At 41.5% G+C, this 12,276-nt stretch overlaps 1 protein-coding gene across 1 annotated transcript; it reads right to left on the bottom strand.

Moving 5' to 3' along the window:
- Positions 1–1,987: 1,987 nt before the first annotated feature.
- VMA21 (vacuolar ATPase assembly factor VMA21) lies at positions 1,988–11,172 on the bottom strand. The gene is made up of 3 exons (XM_059157240.1): positions 10,978–11,172; positions 6,404–6,513; positions 1,988–5,820 (listed from the first exon to the last, which is right to left on the bottom strand). The coding sequence occupies exons 1-3, from the start codon at positions 11,028–11,030 to the stop codon at positions 5,678–5,680; spliced, it is 306 nt and encodes a 101-aa protein (XP_059013223.1). The 5' UTR covers positions 11,031–11,172; the 3' UTR covers positions 1,988–5,677.
- Positions 11,173–12,276: the final 1,104 nt, after the last annotated feature.

Here is a 12,276-nt window from a genome sequence, read left to right as displayed (position 1 = left end):
ATCTGTGGTGGACAAATGGAACCTCGGAATGGCTGTGGCCGTTCTGTTATCACGAGACAGGGAAGCCTGAGGCTGTCACCAACACGCTGAGGAGGACATGCAGAGGGAATCACAGAGAAATGGAACAGGAACTCTGAACTGTGCGAATAGACTGGCCCCATCTCTGACCTCTTCCATTGTTTAAGCCAGTTTGAACTGTGGTTTCCGTTACTTCCAGTTGGCCAAGAACATCCTTACTAAACTAAGTGCGAGGCACCGGGGATTTAGGGGACATACTGAAGCATACAGCATAGTGGAGGCAGGCCAACAAACAGGGCAATTTCATCCAATACTGTGTTCTGAGAAGGATGGAGGAGGCCTTTCTGGAGAAGCAACATGAGAGCTGAGACCTAAAGGGTAAAAGAGAGCCAGCCCTGGGAGGATCTGAGGGAGAGGGTCCTGGGCAGAGGGAACAGCCAGTAGAAAGCTGTGGCATGGGAGTGAGCATAGGCAGAACAACAGGCTGTACAGGAAGTGAAGTGGAAGATGCAAGCAGTGACAGGAAGAGTATGTGGTGGCAGGGGTTATACTATTATAGTATAGTACAGTATAGTATACTGTCCTATTCATAGAGCAGATATGCCTAGGGTTAGCTCCTTTACTTTTGAAACCAGAGTCTCTTAAATGCCTGTGCTAGGTTTTCCCCTCTCTTCAAAGACAACAGTTTAAGAATTCCAAATAAGAGGAAGGCATCAGAGGAGCAGCAGTGGCCATTTCCTAATAGGCTGAAGCGGTTTCTAAGAGGGCTGTCCCCTGCACCAGTTTTCATAGAATTCCTAAACAGTGAAGCAAAGTCAACATGATGGTCAGGTACCCAAGAAAGCTCTCCCGATTTTTTTTAAAGATGATTTATTTATTTATTTGACACACACAGAGAGAGATCACAAGTAGGCAGAAGTAGGCAGAGAGGCAGGCAGAGAGAGAGAGGAGGAAGCAGGCTCCCCGCTGAGCAGAGAGCCCGACGCGGGGCTTGATCCCAGGAACATGGGATCATGACCTGAGCTGAAGGCAGAGGCTTATCCCAATGAGCCACCCAGGCGCCCCAGCTCTCCTGATTTTAAGCAGAGCCTTCAATATATAGCATTATGCAGAACTCTACCTTTGCTTATTAAAGTATCTATTCCAGGCCAGCTTTATACAAACATCTTCAAGTCTAGCATTAAAAACAAACATTAACAATTCCCAATGCCAGCAGCAGTTCTCAAATGGGCTTCATCAGATACGGCCCGTTACCAGCAACTATTTTCATTCCAGGCCCCACCCCCAGAGGTTCTGACTTGGTAGGTCTGGGCAGTAGATCCTAGAAGGTGATTCCAGTGGTCTCTGCAATGCCGCTCTAGGTGTCCTGAGTTCCCCGGACATTTTATAATCTGTACTTTTGTATATATATATATATGATCACATATCATCTTTATATTTTGACACTGAGAGGTCTCAAATCTTTTTTAGAGGAGGACAGTATTTATTAAGAACTAGCTAGAGCCCTTAGAAGCACAGAAATTAGCTGGAGCACCAGCACAAGGTAGTTAGAGGGCCGCAGGCAAAGGCAACTGCCGCTAGGAAGGGGGCGGCATGCAGACAGGGCGAGGAACGGACTGCCCCTCACTGAATTATTTAGCCACAAATATTACTCCTTTCGCAGGACCTGAAGCCCATTCACTCCCAAATGAATTTTCTTTAAAAAGCCACAGGGCAAGATGCTGCTTTCTTTCCCCACTGCCACACCACTTCTGATGGGGTCACCACATAGTGGGTATAACCAGCCCTCCCTGTCTTGGTACCCCTCAGAGACCCCCACCAGTCTGAGCACCTCTGGTCTACAAGTATTGCATAAAGGCCTACCCTTGACAACTCTATAGATTTTATATGGTATAAACAGAAGCAAATAAGGGCTAAAAAACAGAGATGCTAATAAACTTACTATTCATTCAATCAGGACACATCAAAGTCGCATTTCGAACACTTTTTTAATGACAACAGACGGTAAATTTATACAAATTACAGGCTGGAATATAATGGATACAAAATCCATCCAGGTAACAGTTAGAAAAGTATCACTTACAAAAGTAAATCTGATTCAAGTGGCTAAAGAACTCAAGCCCCCCATTTCAATAATTACACACAGCTTTCAAAATAGCGCATCTAATCCCCATCCCTAGTCAGGGCACTATTCAAAGACTACAGCATACTCAACGACTCTACTGAGTTAAAGATTCTAACATCTTCGGCAAGGATGTCAAGAGACATCTAGTAGCAGATTCACTATGCAAAATTCCAACAAGAATATGTGAACGTTCTTTGCAAACTGTAAGGTGCTGTGCAGATGTTGTTAGCTATTGCTATTATTGTCCAGTGAGAGTTCACTGAACTTGAGAAAAAGGAAGACTAGCATGTATAACTGACAAATATGACTGACAGAATACCTTAAAAGGAATGCAGAATCCATTCTTAAGAACATGAAGCAATGCAACAGGAAAGGAAAGTGTGGCCAGGAATGAGGGTAAATTGGGGAATTTCAGACTATTTTAGTGAATATATAAAGCATTTGACTATTCATAAATTACATGTAATAGTTATTGTTAAATTCCCAAAGTCCCTGAAAATAATTTAGTTTCTCAGGTTACCCTTTCCCCTTCTGCCAAATGAAGAAAAAAATCTTGTCAAGTTATCAAAGTGTTGCTTTAGCCAGCTCTCGCAAAACTCATCTTCAATATAAGAGTAGAATCTGAACTAATAGAGTTGTACTCCTCTGTTGGAGGACACACATCACTTGACAGCCGAGAAAATCTGCTGCTGACCTCAGACAAGTGACGAATTCTGTGCCACTGCTGAACCATTTATAAAGTGGGCCAACAATGGTCTACGACTTCACTTGATCATAAATAAAATAATAAACATGAACTTGTCTAGAGATGAGAAATACACACTAGATAGTTGTTTCATATACCTTTGGCTATCATCTTTCCTTGCGCACACCTTATTTAACTGTTTTTACTGGTCTCCGTGGGTACTCTTAGCTGTACATATAAAATTTATATGAAAATGGCAGGTAAATATCAAACATGTCAATCAGCTGGCTCTTTTGGCAAAGATAATGAGATTTTTATGATGAAAATAGCCTAATTATTACAATGTATATGCTAGATTTCCATGAAATAGGAGGTTTTTAAAAAGATGTTTAAGTTCCTTCGGTAACAGCTCAAAACTGAATTCTGCTGTTAATACGTAAAACAGTGTCTATCCACTTGAAGAGCTAATAACATCAGATGCATTCTACAACACACTTCATTTTCTAGCACAACAGGAAAGAAAAGATTATATTCTGGCAGGTGGGCACAAAATGGGAGGTAAGATGGGGAAAGCAATGTGTTTATCAGTAGCTCGTGCTGACACTTCAAGTTACGCTTCCTAATTGAGGTTATTCTTACAATCCCTTTTCAAACAACAGTGAACATAGTCCTATCTTAAAACACATATGAGGGCTCAATTGTAGCTTTCCTTTCTATACATCCTGAAGTACGTACATTGTGCAAGAGGAAATCAGTGGGACATCTTGAATAATAAATCTGTATGTCAAATACCATATGTCATTTTAACAGCAGCGAAGTAGTGAATTAACAGAACTCCAGAAAAAAATTAACTGGTTTGAAAACAAGCCTGTACTTTAACAATCTCAAATATCAACTCTAGCTTCCAATTCTAACTTTCAAACACTTGGTACTTTTTCCAAGAGTAAATTACAACTGCTTTTGCATGAATCTCTGGTTTAAATACTTGTAGAAAAACATCCATATCATTTTCTACTCAGCAAACATCTGAAATCAGAATAATCTAACATTGAGCATTCTTATTTTACAAACAGCATGAGACCTCAAAAATACAAAACCTTGGCATTATAGAAAAGAAATTAGGTGGGTAACAGTTCTACGTGTAACAAGGCTTCTAAAGGGACAACCATTTAGAAATCTACCACACAGTACCCCAAACTTAAACCAGGGTATTCTACAACTTTATATTAAATTTGTACAATTTTATACTAAAACTGTAGTCTTTAAGAAAACACTTTACAGTTAAAATAATGGCTTAAAGATATTTAAATTGCAGACAATGTTTAACTATAAGCAAAATAAGAGTCCTACAATAGTCATCTTTCACTTTTTCTCAACAATTAAACACAAATGCCTACTTACTTTATGCTTAACCACCTCCCTATTCCTTTAGTCCAGCTGCACAACGAAAATAGGGGTGAACAGAAAAATCAGTAATGGCAAAAACAGCAAGGGCCACTGTATTAGGAATTGCCAGTAACAGGAAATTGGACTAGTAAAAAGGAGTAAGGGTAGGATGTACTTTTTCAAGAAAATGGCCAATACCATTCATCCAGAAAAATAATGTAAATAACTGTGAGGCAACACAGGCAGAATTTGAACTTAACAGAATTTGAACTAAACCAAATGTTTAGTGTGCTGAACTAGCATTAGGAAATGCACATGGAATATAAGCCAAAATAATGTTTATCTCCAGGTAGAAATATCACATGGAATTTAAATTCTCTTCCTGTTTCAATACACATTTTTCCAGGTGTGTTTTTAGACTGCACACAAGTAGTACCAAGTAGCTGGAAAGAACAGACTAAGGGTACCAAAGTAAAATGGCAGGGTCTTTTCCCGTCAGATAGGACCTCACGATTACATAACTATATACATCTAGGGTATAACAGCTCTGATTAAAAAAGACTCGACTACCAATCCCAGGAATACTTCCTGGATGATAAAAATAATCTACTTTCATGAAGTATGTGAAAATGGGCACACCTAAATGTAAATTCCTACCATATACACTATTGAAAAGTAGGAAAAACAAACTGGAAAGGGAGTTTACACAAACCCTGTAATGAAAGCATCACTTCACTATTCAATGCCAGAGCAAAGCAGATCATTAAACAGTTAGCCTAAAAGCACAGGGTAGCCTGCAAAGGCTAAGTGCCCAGGTAGCTATCTTTTTGCTTTGCTGCCTAGATCCTTCAATGAACCAGTCCTTTCCCACAAAAGGGTGTGGGTGTGATCTGGCCTAGTCTGCCCATGAAATAATGTAATGAGAAAGATTCCTATTGGCTAGGAATTACACTCGATGCAAAATTTTCAGTGACATTCAGATGAAGTCCCAAATCCACAATTCAAGCAATTTCGCACAGGAATTTACAACCTAGAATCCAATGACCCAGGACTTCAGTAAAAATAAGGGAAAGTGCTCCAGTGAAAACCAGCTCAGATTTCCTTCACTGTGTACATCTTAACAAATCCAGAGAAATGAACCTTAAAACCAACCAAAAGACAAAATGCTGTAAAACATTTTTGGTTGTGAGATAATCAAATTCTTCCCAAATGTATAATTAAGTTAACATACTTATTTGTGACCAACTTAACATTACAAATTCTCATTTGCAAATGAGAGACTCGGACAGTTAAAACTGATGATACAAATCATTGCATTAGAAGGATCAAATTTTACACTAGTCAAATGTGACTCCTTCAGATTGATTTTAACATGTTCTCAACTTTATTGAAATTATTAATACCCCAGACACATTTACCATTTTTAAAAATCCATTTAATGCTATCAAAAGGTGATGTTCAATTTAATCCTGTTTGCCTTCACGCCACTGTCGTGAGCCTTCATTCCAGGCCACATAAACAAAGAGGGCCAACACCACGTGGACGGCGACCACCGCAACAATAGCAGCATAAAAATAGCTGTCCCTATTGGACATTCCAAAGGCGCCTATCAAGAGAAAAAAAGTTTCCATTTTATTCCCAAATTTATCAAAGTGCAAAAAACAAAGCATACTGCTTTTTATTAGCTATATATTTATTTAACCAGTCAGGCAATTAAAAAGGAATACTTTGGGTGGTGATAAATCAAGTATTCATTTAAAGATCTGAATACCTCCTATACACAAGGAACATTATCCTGAGTGAAAACTGTAATGATCACTTCACTCACAGATTTCAACATACAAAGGGGGACTTAATTTTCTTTTTCTACTAATGTCTGCTATCAAAGGTACACTGCCCCAAGTTCCTCCTCCCATGTCAGCCAATCTTGCTGTCAGAGGTATAGTAAGAGAAAGGACTTGCAAGCCATTTCACAGAACCCTCAACAAATATACTGTCACGCTAAAATGACTCAATGATGAACAAGTTAATTTCATGAAGGAAGACTCACTTGAACATGAAAAGCAAAACAGAAACAGATGGAAGAAGCAAATTAAGAACACCCAGCTTACAGATATAAAGAGATCATAAACACATAGAATCTTAAAAATACTAAGGGGTAAATGTCTTGTTTTATCATTTAGGATTACCTTCAAAAACATAAGATTTAGTCGTGAAATATAGCCCAATAGGTACTGTGATCATTAAAGCTGTGAAGAACAGGAGCGTCTTCAGGGTAGATGCTAATGAACTTTCATTTCTGGAAGAAAGTAAACAAAGAGAAAATCAGAACCTGCACAGCCATTTCCAACTGGTTTTGTATCGACAGAAAAGATGCTGGAAACCCTGCCCCTGCCTTGGGAGCACTGGACAGAGGAAGAGGAGTCAGGAACTCAAAATGAGAAGAACCTAAAGACCTAGAGAACACCCAAGAGACTGCCATTCAGATCCAGTGCGAGAGGAAGCATCAAACTATGAAAGTGGTTTGTAGTGTCCAAAGTGCTATGCAAGCATACCCTAATTACAGAATATATAATGGAGACAGTAAAGGAAAAGAGAGAAAACAACTAATGACGTTCCTTCACAAAGCACACTATCAAGGGCCAGCTGGATACAGTACAAACAAGGCATGAGAGATCTCCAGAGAAAAAGCAGTCTAGAAATATTTAGATGCAGCTGAAGGAAACTTAATTTCTTTGTAATTAAATAGCTATAGTACAACTTAGATAAGTCTTCATGCAACATGGACTCATTAAAAATTTAATGTCAAGAGGTGCCTGGGTGGCTCAGTGGGTAAAGCCTCTGCCTTCAGCTCAGGTCATGATCCCAGGGTCCTGGGATCGAGCCCCACATCAGGCTCTCCGCTCAGCGGGAAGCCTGCTTCCCACCCCCCTCTCTGCCTACTTGTGATCTCTGTCAAATAAAAAAATATTTTTAAAAATTAATGTCAAAACACCTTCTATTCAGTGAATTCTATTTGTCTGGAGGTTATTTTAAAATCAAGGAAATATTCCAATGGAGAAAGTTTTGATCCAGAATACAAGAAAACCATTCTGAAGAACGGAATCAAGCTTTTCAAATTTATACTTGAAGAAAAACAAGTCTGATAATCTGCTACTTAAAACATTAATACAAAGACTAACATAAAAAAGATTAACATAAAAGCACAAACGAAACTGGATACAATAAAAATGTCCATAATAAGAAAATGATTTCACAATTGATGTGTATCAATATATGGATCCAACAAAAAACACTCTGACCATTACTCGGAAAGTCCTTGTGTGACAAATGAACAAGGCAAACTCCATCGTATTATGTGTATCAGGGATCTGCAAAATAAGGCCTAAGGGCCCAATGCCTATTTCTATAAATAAAGTTTAACTGAAACACAGACACACCCATTTGTTTATGTATCATCTAAGGTGGCTTTGGAGCTACAAAGGACAAGCTGAGTAGTGGTACCAAACTATATGGCCCTCAAAACTTAAAATATTTGCTATCTGGTCCTTTACAGAAGAACTTCACCAACCCCTGACATATACTATTCCAATTATGTTAAAAATGTGTGCAAATAAAAAAGGACTACAGATTAATATACAAAAATAAAGTTATTTCCCCATTTTCAAAATGTTCCTTAATGTTGTTTCACTGACTTTTCAATAAGTAGATATATGTCAGGATTTGTCCTATGCATTGCTACAAATGAGCAGCACTACTGCAAAGTGAAGCGACAGTAGGTTTCCAGCAACCATGGACACATCTGTACCTCATACATACCACCACGTACATTGTAAACGCAGTAAACCCTACAGCTTTAATCATCTAGCTTAAGGTCCTTTTTCGTCTCTTAAATCTATCATCAGACTACCTTAACACACTTCACGCTTTATGCTTATTGTCAACACTTGACCTTAATTCTCTTTCTGGTAATCCTCAGAGGCTCCAGTTTTTGTTCGTATCTTTTTTTTTTTTAAGCTTCTATTTATTTATTATTTGAGAGAGTCGGGGTGGGGGGAGGGTCAGAGGGAGAAGCAGACTCCCTGCAGAGCAGGGAGCCTGATGCCTGAGACTCCAGGATAATGACCTGAACTGAAGGCAGTCGCTTAACCAACTGAGCCACCCAGGCGCCCCTGTCCGTATCTTTAGGAAGGAGCTAACCATGCCTTCAATGTCCCCCTCAAAAGAGCTTATCCTCTAGGCACTTTTCCTGATCATTCTGCCTGAAATGACTCATTGCTCTGGGATGCCATCACACTTAGCTCATACCTGTTATTACAGGACTTAACATGCCACCTTGCTTCCTATTAGACCTGCACATCTTTCTGGAGCCCTAGAAAATCCAGGCAAAGGGGTTCTTTTTTACTTTATTTATAAAAAGCAAAGGGGTTCTTTTAAGTGTGTAAATAATTATTAGCAAGGAGGTTTCTGGAAGCCCGGAAAGGAAGGGAACATCTCAAGTTTACGGTTTATAAACAATGGTCTACAAACTTTTTTGACTATTAATCCATCTTAAATATAAGTTTTGAGCACAAAGCCCATATAAGGGCATACTGATTTTTTTGAACAGATCATCTACACACATATTATCAATTCATTACTTAAAATATAAAACATGTGTGAAACTAGATACTTAAAAAGGATACGGTTAAAATAAATTCACATAGTAGTTGTAATATTTCCTTTCCCTACTTCAGTGGATCATCTTTCAACACATCCTCCTACGATGATCACTGAGCTACACAATCCTCATCTAATATAGTTATGCTTCCTTAAACTGTTTCCTAGTAGTAAACTTTTAGGGAAATTTACTGTGTAATCCTCATAAAGAATATGAGTAGCTCTACAATAGGAATAGGTCTATAAAAATTAAACGTAAGTATTTGACCACTTCTTTCATGAATCCCAACAAAAAACATGACCTGGGTGTTTCCATAGTGAGTTCAAGTATGTGTTTTAGGCATGCAAAGTTAAAATATCTAACCTGATAAAGAAACCAAGCTTGAGAATCAAGGGAAAGGGAGTGTTAACTGGTTCTTTTGTTCTTCAGATCACCTCTCTTAAATACGTAGTATCTCACCTGGCCTTCAGAAAACATCATTATTGAAAAGATGCTGTAATACCATACAAAAATGTGTTAAGGCAAACAAAGACATTTACAATCCCACCGCTTAAACCTAGTCTTTTCTTTTCTACATGTTAATTTCTAGCCGCACACTCTTATACCAGGCATGGGCTCAGCTTAACAATTTGCAGTTTATTTTCAACTCTTTTTCATTTTTTTACCCTAAACTCCAAAATTTTTAATTCTGGGTTATGACCTCACAAATATGGGACTAAGTATCAAGTTAAGCACACAGACTTTTGAAAACTAGCAAATTTCCTCTAATGTTAACAGGACATTTTCTCTTTGGCTTCCAGCCACATCCCCACCACAGCTGGCAGTTCTGCAGGCACAAGCCAGCTTGGGTGTAACAGGTGAATTATTCTAAAACAAAGTAACTGATATCATTCAACTGATTTCTTCTACAACTCTCTCATTGGGTGTTACAGAGACTTCTTAGAAATAAAGAACATGAAAAATCCAGAATTAAAGTGGGCCTCCAACAAAGAAATAACTTAGGATGAATCTTACTGTTGTCCCACTCTTTAAACCACCTATAGTTTACCCAGTTGATACGAACTTCTGCAGCAAGCAGTAGCAGACACAGCTTACCACTTCCCTTCTGTGGCAATCAAGACTTCCACTGCAACTAGATTTCACTGCAAATTGCATTATGACACACGAAAATCAGGTGTAGGAGGGCTACACTGTATTCTAAGTGTACCTGACAAAATTATCTGTTGGTATCCTAGTAAAAAGCAATTTAAAAAACATCTATATTGACATCATAAGAGAGAGAAAAGGATCACGGGGCTCCAAAGATTGCAGCCTTTGGAATTAGTGGGATTGGTCAAATACCAGCTTCAACACTTACTAATTGTGTGTCCTGACTGTGTGATCTTGGGCCAGTCACTTATCCTGAGTAACTTCATCTTTTTTTTTTTAAAGGGCGAACAACACTTTCTTAATTTTACTAAGGTACGTAATAAAGAGCCTAAGTTGAGTCTGGCACACAGTAAGTCATCATCAAATGGCAGGTAAATCCCTCGCCACCTTTTGGCCTACCCAGGTGTCACTGGCTAGGCTAGTGGGCCACAGTGGGTCAGAAAGGCCGCTGTACTCAGCCACCAAAGCTCATTCTACTAATTCCAAGTGAAGTAGTCTCAAACCAGGGGAAGCCCTACTCTCTTCCCTTCGTTCATTCATACAACAAACATTTAAGTCCCGACGATGCAGGCCCTGTAGGGGACCAGCAGATGGAGAAGGCCGGGTTCCTGTCCTCAGGGAGCTCGCCCTGCAGTGGGGAGAGACTGCAGAGAGCAAGATCGCAAAATAGACGACAGCGAAAGGCAGGGCTAGAACAGAAGCATGAGCTGAAGGCCCGCCGACCTCTATCTACCCTAGGACCCCAAGCCCCAGCTTGCGTGCGTGTAGACGATGGAGACCCCAACCTGCCTCCCCCCTGCCCCAGCCCGCAGCCCGGTCCCGAGGGTCCAGACCTCACACCCACTGCAGGCCGGCCCGCTCGGTTCCGGCCTTCCTTTCCACCCCACTCCAGGCCAGGGCCAGGTCGCCTTGCGGTCAGGACTCCTACCCGGCCTGGGGCCCGCTCGGGACTACCTGAAGTCGGGTGGCTGCAGCGCATTTAGCGCCGCTTTATCAAGGAGCTCCATGGCGTGGCCGCGCCCGCAGCAGGTGCTGGGAGGCGGGGGGGGGGGGCTGCAGGACCGCACTCACTGCCCCCGGTAGGCGACCCGTAGAGGTGTGCCGCGCCGGAAGTGCCAGCCAGAGCCGGGCGGCGGGACGCAATGCGCAAGTGCGGCGCGCCGTGCTGACGTTGAGCGGCGCCGGCGCCGGCGTTCACGTGACTTACCGGCTAGGGCGCCGAGGCGCGCGCTCTGTGAAGAGCTGTCTGTGCTCGAGGAGCAGGCCGGGCGAGTAGCCGAGCCACCCCACGTTGAGCCGGGACTTGCCTCGCAGCATGATCCTCCGAGGTGGACGGCGGTGCCACCGCCCCCTGATCGCGCGGGAGCACCTCGGGTCCCCCTCCGGAACCGCGTCGCCAAGCTGCGGTGTCGAGGCTGCCCGAACAGACGAGCCGCAGAGAGGGACGACCAGGCAGAAGACTGTGGTCCTAGGCAATCAAGCAGTTTCTGAAGACAACACAAAAAAGAAGTGCACATTATTTCCCAGCCCTTGAGAAACGCCTCCTAATTATTACCAACAGTGAAAGTCCAGCCATGGGAAAGTGGGAGGAGTTAGTTTAACACTCACCGGAGTCCGTAAGCTAGTCGATGTCAGAGCTGAAAAGAGCCCTTGCTGAGAGTGACCGTCCGGCCCTGACGATGCCAATGACCCCAACTTCCACTTCAAGTTAAAAACATTTTGCAGCTGCTCAGAAAGCTGCCAATGAGACAACAGGAACTCAAATAGTAAGGGACAGATGGGCCTCCCGGACCCGCGCAAGCCGAGAGAGGTATAAACGACAACAGTGCGGTAACCATAGGGTCAGGCTTGACAAAATAGGGTTGCCACTGGCAGCTAGTAAGAGGACAACCCTTACATGGTCAACGCCTGGAAAGAGCCGCTGACCACACATCTATTTTCTGCACCACATGGATACAAAGACCGCATGTGAAATCATAACTAAACAGGGCAGCTTAAAACAGCGATAAGCACTGTGGGCTGGGCTGCAAGAAGCCTGGGTTTGAGTTCAAACTGATTTCCTCTCTGGCCCTCATCTAGAACCTTAGGGAGATAAGAATAATCTAATTCCAGAACTAGCGCAAAATTAAAATTTAACTGTGGAGTTGGCAAACTGTGGTCAGCTGGGTGAATACATACAGCCTGCTCATTTGCAGTTTGCAAACAGTTTGAAACTCCTGAATTAAGAAAGGGTTTTCCTTTTTCATTGGTTGA

Source organism: Mustela lutreola, chromosome X (genome assembly GCF_030435805.1).
Source record: "Mustela lutreola isolate mMusLut2 chromosome X, mMusLut2.pri, whole genome shotgun sequence".
Taxonomy (NCBI): Eukaryota; Metazoa; Chordata; class Mammalia; order Carnivora; family Mustelidae; genus Mustela; species Mustela lutreola.
Note: the sequence above shows the minus strand (reverse complement) of the source record. Positions and strands in the feature narration are given on the sequence as shown.

Bases quoted from the DNA above. Each gene is read 5' to 3' on its own strand.
- VMA21 (XM_059157240.1), bottom strand. From the start codon at position 11,030: ATGGAGCTCCTTGATAAAGCGGCGCTAAATGCGCTGCAGCCACCCGAC. The intron at 6,514-10,977 runs GTAGTCCCGAGC...ACTTTCTTCCAG, and splicing joins CTGCAGCCACCCGACTTCAG to AAATGAAAGTTCATTAGCAT. The intron at 5,821-6,403 runs GTAATCCTAAAT...TTCTCTTGATAG, and splicing joins TAAATCTTATGTTTTTGAAG to GCGCCTTTGGAATGTCCAAT.